The following is an 11,593-nucleotide window of genomic DNA, read 5'->3' as shown; positions in this document are numbered from 1 at the left end:
TGGCGAGTCTGGAGGGGCAGCAACCGGGAATGAGTTTCCTTGCCTTGCCAGGCGCTGCGGCCTGGTGAGCAGCACGGGGGTGTCACCTGCAGGTGTGGCATGTTCTGTGCCCGGATCGGATGGGAGGGCGCAGCCTTCACAGCTGCTCTCTGTGCCCCGGAGCACTCCCTGAATGGCTGCTCTCAGCGTTTACCTCTGCGAGGAGCTATAGTCCGGGCTTGCCTGTTGTGTGCAGGGCTGGATCCAGATCTGACAGCGGGGCTGGTGGTAACGTCCTTCTGTTGCTGTTAGCACAGGTCAGTCTGCATTGATTCTAACGCAGCAGAAGGAGGATTTTAGAATACTTCATTTAATGAAACTGCAGATTGTGCATAACGCTGGGTGCTTCGTACCAGATTAGAATACTTGTTGGGGCTGACTTCCAATCTGTCAGTGTTTTGAACAACTTCTTTAGAAGGTGCTTCATTGTTATTACTGTGGTAAATTATCAGATTATTTACTTTTTTTTCCTCTTTTTTTTTTTTTTTTTTCAGGTGCAGGTGGCTTTTTGCCTGCTATGAAACAGATTGGGAATGTGGCTGCATTACCTGGCATTGTTCATGTGAGTAGCTCCTATAAAGAACTGCTCTTTTTCCATTTGCTAGTGATTATTTGCGATCTAAATGGGAACTCCATTGTGAGAAGGGGTATGGACCAAAGTTCTTCTCAGGACAGCCTGTCTGTTAGGAACTTTTCGCTGAGTAAGAAGTGCTTGCAAGGGCAGGCTGTAAAACTAAGTCATCACAAAGAGAAGTATCTGCTTACTTCACTGACTGCTTTTTGACATGAAGTTTTTTTATCATTGCTTTGTGCTGTTTCAGATTGCTTGAGCCACCTTTCCCCCACTGCTCATATTGGCTGTTTGTTGTTTTTGAGTTGCTTCTGCTGACCTGGAATGCACGGAGAAGCGAGGAGAGGCAATGTTGTAGTCTGTATTGTTGTTGCTGCCCTAACATTGGTAGTGAGCCTTCCCATGCATTCAACATGCCTTTCCTTTACCCCATGCATTTTTGGAAGCAAAGTATCAGATGTGATGATTCAAGAGGAAAATATTAGACTGTGTCACTTCTCAAGAAGCACTAAGTACAACATAGAACGGATCTTTTTCATGTTTGATATTGCATGTATCAAGTAACAAATAAGGGGATTTTCTCTTTTTAATTGTTTCTCTTGGTGACTTGATAAAGTTTGTAATTTCTGGCTGTAGTAAAAGGCAGCCCATCATGCTTTCAAAATGCCTTGGTGATCAATGAAAAAGTGTGTAAGGTAGAATAGTAGCAACGTATTAAAATGGGAATTTTGGCTGGCAGTTTGTCAGAAAGATGTTATGATCATATCTCTATTCAGATCTTCACTTTTTTTTCCTAACCAAGAGGTTTGGTGATGGCAAGGGGAGGCAGAAGCAGCACACAGCCCTACAGAAAAATACTGTTCTTTTAAAATGTATGATAGCAGTTTAACACACATTGAAAAGTTCCAATTTCTGTAAGTCTGGGTTTTGAGGGCTTGGTTTTTTGGTTGTTTAAAAAGATTGTGGAGTCCTAATTGTAGTGTCCTAATCTAAACTTGCCAGGCTAAATATACCTTGTGAAGTTGTGTACGAGCACATGCTTGCTTTCTTTAATTAGTAGTAATATAAAAAGTTTCAATACAAGGTATTATTTTATAAATTAAAATGATACAGCTCCTATCAGGATATCAACCTAAAAGGATGACTTTTTCCTGCCTACAAGGTGTGGTCTTTGGTCAATGTTCAATGACACAGCTAAGAAGGGAAAATGATGACTGTTTTATGATTCCATTCCATAGAACGAAACCCTTCCCTTGTTACATTTACAGTATTTAAATACTGCAGATATCTCTAGTTGGAACTTGTTAAAGACAAACTCATCTTCACTCATATGTCTCTGCTTTATGCTACTCATAAGCTATTGCCTGCATAATTTTCGAATGAAAGGACCCTTGAGTCCAAGAAAAAGCAGGCTTTAGAATTCAGTTTGAGATCACAATTAGAACTGTAGAATCATAGAATGGTTAGGGCTGGAATGGACTTCAAAGATCATTGAGTTCCAGCCCCCCTGCTATGGGCAGGGACACCCTCCACTAGACCAGGTTGCTCAAAGCCTCATCCAGCCTGGCCTTGAACACCTCCAGGGATGGGGCATCCACAGCTTCCCTGGGCAACCTGTTTCAGTGCCTCACCACCCTCACAATAAAGAATTTCTTCCTAATATCTAGTCTAAATCTGCCCTCTTCCAATTTAAATCCATTACCCCATTTACCCATTAAATTCCTACATTTAGGTGTTTAAGGTCCTCTTAAGTTTTCTTGAGATCTGGCCAATGGAGCCAAGGGGGCTACTCAGCTGACTAGCCACTGGGTGTTTGCTTCAGAGTGACATCAACTGCTCTCTCCTTTCTTTGACTGTCACTCCAGTAACTGTAGGAATTCAGATACTTGCCTGAATTGGTATTTGTTCTCCATCTTCATCTGAACATCCATTCTTTTTCTGGTATACTTGTGACAACCACTGTCACAAGGAAAAGGATAACCAAGGTGACTCTGTGCAGCACAGAGTTTCATACAAGTTTAAATTTTCCTTCATTCTCTTTCAGAGATCAATAGGCCTTCCAGATGTCCATTCTGGCTATGGGTTTGCCATTGGCAACATGGCTGCCTTTGATATGAATGATCCTGAAGCAGTGGTGTCACCAGGTAAGGATACTTTAAGACTGACTTAACCTGCCCTGAGAAACGTCTGTGGTGGCATAAAAACACTTTTTGAAATGGCGGGTTTTTACAATATTTTGTATGCAGAACCAAAGCAAAAAATATATGAATTATAAGGAGTTAAGAGGCACTTAATTCTTGCACTCACAATCTTTATTCTTTATGGAGCAGGTGGTTACACTGAAAACGTCTAAACAGTACAGAGAGGATTGCCCTGGTGGTTTTGGCTTGGGCTCGTGATATCCCTCAGTTTTGAAGGGAGGGCACAAGACTTTGAACAGGGTTTTTGCAGACTGATAAAGAATTGGCTCTTTTCTTTGAGCAACATTTGAAAACATCTTTTGAGACTGCTTGTACACTTCATTAAAAATGTGGCCTTAAAATATTTCTATCTTTTTAACAAGCAATTACCAATGGTCTGGAGATGCTTTTGTGGTTGTACGTGTTATTCATGGTTCAGGTTTGCTGTAGGCAGTTCCAATGTTCCTGAGTGACTCAAACCCAAGATCTCTTGACCTGGTGTCCCCCTCTGACACTAGTTACTATCAGAAACTTGACTAGTAAAGGTGGCATGATTGGTCTTTCACACTAGGCCTTGCCTTACAGTCTTTATTAAATACTAAGAGTTATGTGAAATACTAAGCACTGAAGTTTAATATTTCTTGTAAGTATTTATCGCTTGTTATGACTATTATTATTTATTCCAGTGAGGATTCAAAAAGGACTTGGTTTCAGTGACTTGCTTTTGAGAACATCTTATGTCAGGGAGCCACGCTAAGATCTGCCACTTTTCTTCTGACCTTAGGCAGGAGAACAGGAATATCCTCTCTACTTTTTGTGGACAGTGTATTTTATAGTTTTGTCTACTTTTCTTTGTGTACTTGTTGCAACAACTTTGTAAATGGTGAGCTCTGTAGGCAATTGTACAGCTATGTCTAGAGAGCATATGCTTGAGACTGAAAAACTGTGGGGTTTTTAAGAGTTTTCAAGTTTCTCTATGCAGGACTACATTTCTGGCTGTCTCAAAATCTGAGGCTTCATGTAGATCTATCAAAATGAAGCTTAGTGCAGTTTCGCTTTTTTTCCCAGTATTGTGTCAGAAAGATGGTGTAAGATCACAGCATTCAATACATGCTCCCTGTCAGTAGGGACACTGATTTAAGATTAATATTCAGCAAGTGCTCACCATCAGCACACTTTATTTATTAACTCTATGGCTTTTTCTATGCTTCTAGGTGGTGTCGGATTTGACATCAACTGTGGTGTCCGCTTACTGCGTACAAATTTGGATGAAACTGATGTGCAGCCTGTGAAAGAGCAGCTTGCCCAGGCTATGTTTGACCACATTCCTGTTGGTGTTGGTTCCAAGGGTGTCATCCCCATGAATGCCAAGTAAGAGAAAGACTTTGTGTGTCTAAGAGAAAGATGTCACTAGAGAGGACATCTCTGGTATTTATTTGGATAAAAGATTCATCATGGGGAGACTTTAAGAAAGGAAGAGTAATTCTAAAACTCTTTCCATTCTTTCTACACTGGTTTCACCAGGAGGACTGGCGTAATCATCAACACCCAAAGCCACCTGTTTCATCCCCAATTTTAAACCCTGAAATAACTAAATGTTCTTGAAAGGTTCTCGTTTCCTCTGGCAGAAAACTTCCATGAATGTAAAGGTAGTTTTGGAAAGGGATGAGAGAGAAAGCAGGATTATCCCCACACAACAAAGAGGAAAAAGTTATTACCTAACGTTAATATATTTGTAGAGTTTGATTTTCATGAAGTATTAAGAAGTTGGACTTCTTATTAGGGGAATTGGGAGCTGATCATAAAATCATAAAATAATTTAGGTTGGATGGGATCTCTTGAGGACATCTCGTCCCACTCCTTGCACAAAGGAGGGCTAACTCTGAAGGTAGGTCTAAGGACAAAGTTACATGAGGTTGCTCAGGGCCATATCCAGTGGAGTTTTGAGGATTTCTAAGGATAACACTTACGTAGGTGTTTGATAATTGCAGGGATTTGGAAGAGGCACTAGAGATGGGTGTGGACTGGTCTCTCCGGGAAGGCTATGCCTGGGCAGAGGACAAGGAGCACTGTGAGGAATATGGAAGAATGCTGCAGGCTGACCCCAACAAGGTCTCTGCAAGAGCAAAGAAGAGGGGCCTGCCTCAGGTAATGTTATATTTCAGGAAGGGTGTGAGTGCCCCCAGGGTTCAAATGTAAGGATTAGCAGGTAGTTCTCTAGTTTTGTGTCTTTTCTTGAAACTACTAGCATTTCTGGGCAGGAGGAAGTGTGAGATAGTGGGGATGTTTCTGAATAATTCTTGAGAGAACTGGAACAGAGGGAAACAGTGTAAGTACTGGGCGTGCCCAAGGTCCCTGGGGTCATCACTTTTTCTTCAATTAACACCTGGTACTGGAATTCATGTTTGGTGGTATTTCCCTATCCAGATGTAGTTTTGTTTTCAAGAGGCAGGCAAGCTATTCTGTAACTTTTCTCCTTGACTGCTTAACAAGTTAATAGCAGGGCAAGGCAGGATATCATAACAAGTGGAACTGTCTCAGAATTTTGAATTGAAGTTTGGATTTCTTTTCCATGAGCAGTATCTCATTGCTCTGGATACAACACTTTTGAGATGGCTATACTTACGCTTACACACTGCCATATCTAAAGCTTTCTTTTATATGACTTCTTGAGTTTTATGAATTGTGGTGCTGCAAAAGATTATAGGATTTTAACCTCAAAATAATCTTATGTCCTGAATTTTCACTTTTGTCTTGCAAATAAATAATCATCTGTTACAGACTTGAAAAAAATTGTGGCTTGGAAATCTTGATTTAATCTGCTGAAAGGTTGTAAGAGCACCATTAACAGGATGTTGTAACTTTCTTGTGGAGTTACAGTCAAGTATAAGACTGCATGTCTGTCTTGCCTATACAAATTGAAGATGAATTCTCAATACTTCATATTTTTTCCTCCTTTCAACTGGGCCTAATTAAGTTCAAAAGAAGTGGAAGCACGGTCTGGAGATCCTGGTCCTTTTGTTTAACTGCAGTCTTGTTCCAGCGGTAAAAATAGTTAGTAATCTGAACAAAGAGGACAGTGATGATGCTGCTGTGTTCTACTTTCTTTCCGTTTATATGGGATTTTTTTTCCTGCAGAAGCTTTCCTAAAACCAAAACCTTTCTGTAGCAGTTTGCCCTATTGCCCATATTCCTGTAGCTCGCCTCTCAGAGGCTGGTTTACTAGCACTATCTGATCAGCATGTTGTGATTGGCAGCTGGGGACCCTGGGAGCTGGAAATCATTATGCTGAGATCCAGGTTGTGGATGACATTTACAACGAATATGCTGCCAAGAAGATGGGCATCGACCACAAAGGGCAGGTGTGCGTGATGATCCACAGTGGCAGCAGAGGTCTGGGCCACCAGGTTGCCACAGGTACGATCTGACTGGTGGAGGTACCCGGAGTGAAGCAAACTCCTCAGTATGGTCTTGTCATCGACAGTAAACTCCAGGACCCAACAGCATTTCTTGCAGTGTAATTGTTGAGTCTGTTCTGAGTTGCCTTGACAGGGCTTGCCTTGAATTTTGTCTGCTTGATCTCGCATGTGTTTTCAAGTCTCTTAGCTATGATAAGTCTAAAAACAACGTGTTAATTGGCTTTGGTCACGCAGGGTATTGATCTTGCCATTACACGTCCACACGATGGTAAGACAAGAGATGGCAGATTGATTAATGCTGGAACATGGGAAATTCCAACTAGATTTTTAACCATTAAAATGGTCAAATGCTGGAACAGGTTGCTTAGAAAGGCTGTAGAACCAGCATCCTTGGAGATACTCAAAGCTTAACTGAATAGGACCCTGAGCAACCTGATCTAGCTGGAGCTGCTTTGAGCAAGTGTTAGGACTACACAACTTCCAGAAATCCCTTCCAATCTAAATTATTCTATAATCAACAGAGGATGGAGATTTTCACTGAATCCTCTGTCTGGCTGAAGGACTGTCTTTATATGTATTTGCCTAGGACAGTGAGTCCATAATCTCTGGTGTAACAGAGGCAGACATTCCTGCAGCAGAAAAAGACTAAATTCCTGGGTCACAAAAAAGCGTTACATTTGCATTTATTGTTTTGAATCCAAGTGAAGTGCTCACATTATTAGAATTTATCACTAGATTGAACTGCTTTTGTCTTAAGTGGAGAATTCTTGCTGGTACACCTGGGCATCTCAACTTTTCTTTCTAAAAATAGTCTTGGGGAATGCCGCTTGCAAACAATTGATGATGTTCAGCTACAGATTCGCTTTTGCATTTGAGAAGAAGCTGTAGGTTTGACCATTGGACAGATGTGTTTAGTTTTAGAATATAAAATATAGACCACCATGTTAATCTCACACACTGAAACAAAAATAAGAAATCACTTAGACTTGCTGTGTTTACTTCCCAGATGCGTTGGTGGCAATGGAAAAAGCTATGAAACGGGACAAAATCATAGTGAATGATCGCCAGCTGGCGTGTGCCAGAATTGCCTCCGTAGAGGGACAGGATTACCTGAAGGGAATGGCAGCTGCTGGAAACTATGCGTGGGTCAATCGCTCTTCTATGACTTTTCTAACGAGACAGGTAGGAGCAGAGTTGGCTCTGATGTAAATATTTTGGTACACATAGAATCATCTCCTGCTTTATCCCAGACATATAGAACACAGAGTAGTTGCAGTACTTAATGTAATTTTCATTTTTGTGCTTCTTAAACTGTGTTTTTTGGAGGGACTTACAAAAAGCTGAAGTCATGGCAATCTATCTAAAACCTCTCAACATCACAGGATTGTACTTGCAGAAGCCACTTGGGCAATATTATTGAAAATACCTTGAACTGGAAGAAGAGGATACAAGAACATTGTTTTTACACTGCTGAAGCCATCTTTTTGGTGTTGCACAATTTGTCTAGCTGATATCTGATTGAATTTTAGCATTAAAACTGCCAGAGGGCAGATAAAACAATCTAGACAGTCCAGTTCTGTCACACTCAGCACTGATGTATTCAGTTCCGTTGTGCACCTGCCATGCTGAGCATTTAGGTCACTGACTTATCAGTAAGAAACACTTTCAAGTAAATTTGTTCCTTTTACTTCCTAAAAAGGTTCTGAATCTTCCACATGTACACAGCCATTACCTTCTCATATTTCACATCCTGATTTGCTCTCTTTTTAGGCCTTTGCCAAAGTCTTCAACACAACCCCAGATGACCTTGATATGCATGTTATCTATGATGTGTCTCACAACATTGCCAAAGTGGAGCAACATGTAGTGGATGGAAAGGAGCGGACTCTGCTGGTGCACAGAAAGGGATCAACCAGGGCCTTCCCTCCTCACCATCCCCTTATCGCTGTTGATTATCAGGTAAGTTTAGTTGTGGCAGAAGGAAATAAGAAGAGAATTCTGGATGAATCAGATATTTAAAGGGTCCCTAACAGAGATTCAAGTGCTGTGAGTTCCTTTTTTGAGCTAACAGCTCTGGAACCGTAATGGGTAGCAATATTCTGCTTGTCTGTGTGTTAGCTCGTTGGGACACTGAGATCCCTCTTCAGCTCCACACCAAAAATGTTTGAAAGATCATGAAGGGAAAGAAGTGTTTCATACCTGGGGCAGGCTTCAGTGATTTGCCTTGTCTGTCTGATGGACACAAGTCTTTTGATCTGCTGGTCTGCACCTTTCAGTGCAGTTAGTTCTCCAGAATCCTCCATACCAGGTACCTGAGGCAGGCAGGGATGCTCTGAGGGAATGTGAACCTGACCTCCTTTTCTGGAGATGTTCCTCTCAGACTTTTATTAAGAGTGAGTGTTTTTAGTCCTTGTCTTGGTGAATTAATACTTGTTTTCACCCACAGCTGACTGGACAGCCTGTTTTGATTGGCGGGACCATGGGCACCTGTAGCTATGTTCTTACTGGCACAGAGCAAGGCATGACTGAGACCTTCGGAACTACTTGCCATGGAGCTGTAAGTGAAAAAGTCATTTCGACTACTCCTGCAGAAAATTTAGGGGATGCTTCTTTATACGAGGGAAATGTTAGGATTGAGATGTGGTGAATGTGCTCCTTTTACCAAATTCTGATATCTCTGAGCTAACAAGAAGGATTAACTGTGCTAAGGCTGTCCATATAAAACTCCTCAGTAATTAGAAGAAGGTGTTTTCTCTCCTGTTATTTACAGTATGAGACAAGGATGATTGAGGAAGAGAAATAGCTTCCAGTAAAACTCCCAACTCCTGAACACTGTCTGACTAGTAGTTTGTGTAAAAAGACTTGCAGACTAGTATGTGATACACATGGAACTTTCCTAGCCATCATACCAGATGTGGGATTTTGAAGCCCATCACCTGAAGTCTAAATTGTTTTGTGGCTTACTGTGGTCTGTGCCCTTGGCCGTTCTATGTTTACTTATAATGTAATCGTGTTTTTCTTTAATAAGAAAGAGTTCTTTTTTTTCTAAACTGCTACAAAAAAATAGAACTAACAAAACTGCTGTCTAGGGTCGTGCGCTGTCTCGAGCCAAATCTCGACGTAACTTGGACTTCCAGGATGTATTGGACAAGCTGGCTGACATGGGCATTGCCATCCGTGTTGCATCTCCCAAACTGGTCATGGAAGAAGTGAGTTTAATGCTTCATTAGCTGAGAGGGAAAAGGGGGTCTTGCTCCTTGGCTGAATGACCCTCCCAGACTTGATTCTTCACAGTGCTAAGTGATCACTAGTACTCTTAAGTATACAGCTTGTGCAATTCCCGATAGAGCTGTCTATTTTTTTTTTTTTTTTTAATAATGTGAAGTATTGCTTGTCCCTAAATTTTTTGCCTGTTTGACAGGTTTTGAGGGATATGGTTTTCTCCTCTTCGGCCTGGGTGATAGGGATAATTACTATCAACCCTGAGAAGTCTTTGGATGAGCATGACAAAAATAGTTATGTTTTCTGGATTCACTTCTTGAATTATCTTCTCACAGCTTTAAACTTACTTTACACTGCAGCTGTCATGTAGATTATTAGCGATGTATGAGAAATCTGCCTCTTTTAAGACAAATTGCTATATTTGGTCAAGAAGAAGAGATCTTTGAATGGCTAGAAAACTTTGAATATTGTGACTTCCAGTTCTTCTGCATTAACGTGAGACAATGTCTTTTCTGTTCACAACCTCACTCATAAAAGTGTGTTAATCACTTGGAACTATGCTGTTATGGGTGTGGTGGGTGTTGTGCAAACATGCTGATCGCATTAAAATCTCTACTCAAGAGCAACTTCCTTGTCAGAATGCTGGAGGGGGAAGCTCAAGCATTCAGCCCTGATTCTGTCAGTAAGGGGCAGTGAAGATAAATCTTAAAGGAGGAAGTTGGAGTGACTGTAAGGAGGAAGTTGGAGTGACTTTTTGCCACATAATGAGGCTTGGCATTCTCACATGCTGGTGGACTGGATTATCTGAGAATATAAGGAAAAATGAACCAAAATAGCTATTTTTTATCTGAAATATGGTAAAAGCTTATTTGTAAAGCCAAGCGTCTCATAGATTTCTTAGATATTAAGATGGCCAGATTCTCAATATGTTCACCTACTTTTACACCTTTAATTCGTATGGTTCTATTTTTGCAAAAAGAAAAGGGGATTATCAAATGCCTACATCTATCTTCCTGTGACTTTGGGTTGTTTATAGTTTTGTCTTTTTTTTTCTGTCCTCCCCCTCCAGGCACCAGAGTCTTACAAGAATGTGACAGATGTGGTTAACACCTGCCACGCAGCTGGCATCAGCAAGAAAGCCATTAAACTGAGACCTATTGCTGTTATAAAAGGCTAGGAACTGATAGGGCAGGAGAAACACACCAACATCTCCAGGCCTTACACAAAACTGACTAGAAGAAGCATCTTCCCACACCTCTTGGACTCTGTAGGATGCTCAGATGTCACATCCCTGTTCTGGAAACACAACAGTTGAGGAAACCCCTATTTTTAACCACTCCTAGGCATAATTAATGCCTGCTCCCCCCCTCCCCCCCTTCCTTTTTGTTATAAGGTGCTCTTTTCTCTTGAGGGAAGGGCAAAGAAATAGGTAAGTCTCAGGTTTTGTATGCAGTCCCTCCCCCATTTGCCTTGTGATTCCACAGACAGGGCTTCAGACTTGCCTGAGTTGTCATTAATTGCTCTGCTGCAAGACCACCTCCATCAGCGAAGATGGCGTATGAACCAGACCTGCTGTCTCCACACCTGAGTGCCTGGAGCTCTTTCTGCATATAGAAGTACCCTGATAGGCAGGGTATAGTGCTCCTGGGGAGGGAGAGGTCTCTCTGTTTGCAGATACCTTTACGCATATTCTGTATTGTTGCATGTTTTGTGGCAATTGGGTAAGAAATCTGGAGTTGGGAGTGGTCTCCTGCTTGGGTTGAGAGGGACTAAATAGGCTTGAGGCACAGTCCTCCCCTCTTGCCCCGCCTTCTCCCATTTAACACAGCACCTGGTGTACTTGGCTCAGTACAAATAGGTGTTCCACAGTGTTGTGTGTGGAAGTGTGAGTAGGACTGAGTATGTTGCTTTGAAAGGTTTTGTTTGCGCAGTAAAAGTTGTGATTTAACAACCTAGAGATGTGCTAATCCAACATTTTGCAAAGTCTTAAGCATGTGAAAGTTGGATTGGATAATATTGCTCACTGTGTCCTGCAGCTCTGATTTAAGTGAGTCTGCTTGCAGGGTCAGGCCCAGTACGATGTGACTTCTGATCTTTCTGTTACATTAATTGACCAAGACTTGAAACTGACCATCCCCACTGGATCATTTTGGGGATTACAA

General features: G+C 41.6%; 1 protein-coding gene across 1 annotated transcript; it reads left to right on the top strand.

Annotated features, from left to right (window-relative positions):
- Positions 1–533: 533 nt before the first annotated feature.
- On the top strand, positions 534–10,854 carry RTCB (RNA 2',3'-cyclic phosphate and 5'-OH ligase; the record flags this gene model as incomplete). Its single annotated transcript, XM_010079945.1, has 10 exons — positions 534–601; positions 2,655–2,754; positions 4,005–4,161; positions 4,782–4,938; positions 6,048–6,207; positions 7,216–7,391; positions 7,980–8,168; positions 8,656–8,766; positions 9,299–9,418; positions 10,501–10,854. Coding segments are annotated over 10 exons (1,346 nt in total), but the record flags the coding sequence as incomplete, so codon positions are not given.
- Between the last annotated feature and the right edge of the window lie 739 nt (positions 10,855–11,593).

This window comes from Pterocles gutturalis, unplaced genomic scaffold (assembly GCF_000699245.1).
Source record: "Pterocles gutturalis isolate BGI_N339 unplaced genomic scaffold, ASM69924v1 scaffold36849, whole genome shotgun sequence".
NCBI lineage: Eukaryota > Metazoa > Chordata > Aves > Pterocliformes > Pteroclidae > Pterocles > Pterocles gutturalis.
Note: the sequence above shows the minus strand (reverse complement) of the source record. Positions and strands in the feature narration are given on the sequence as shown.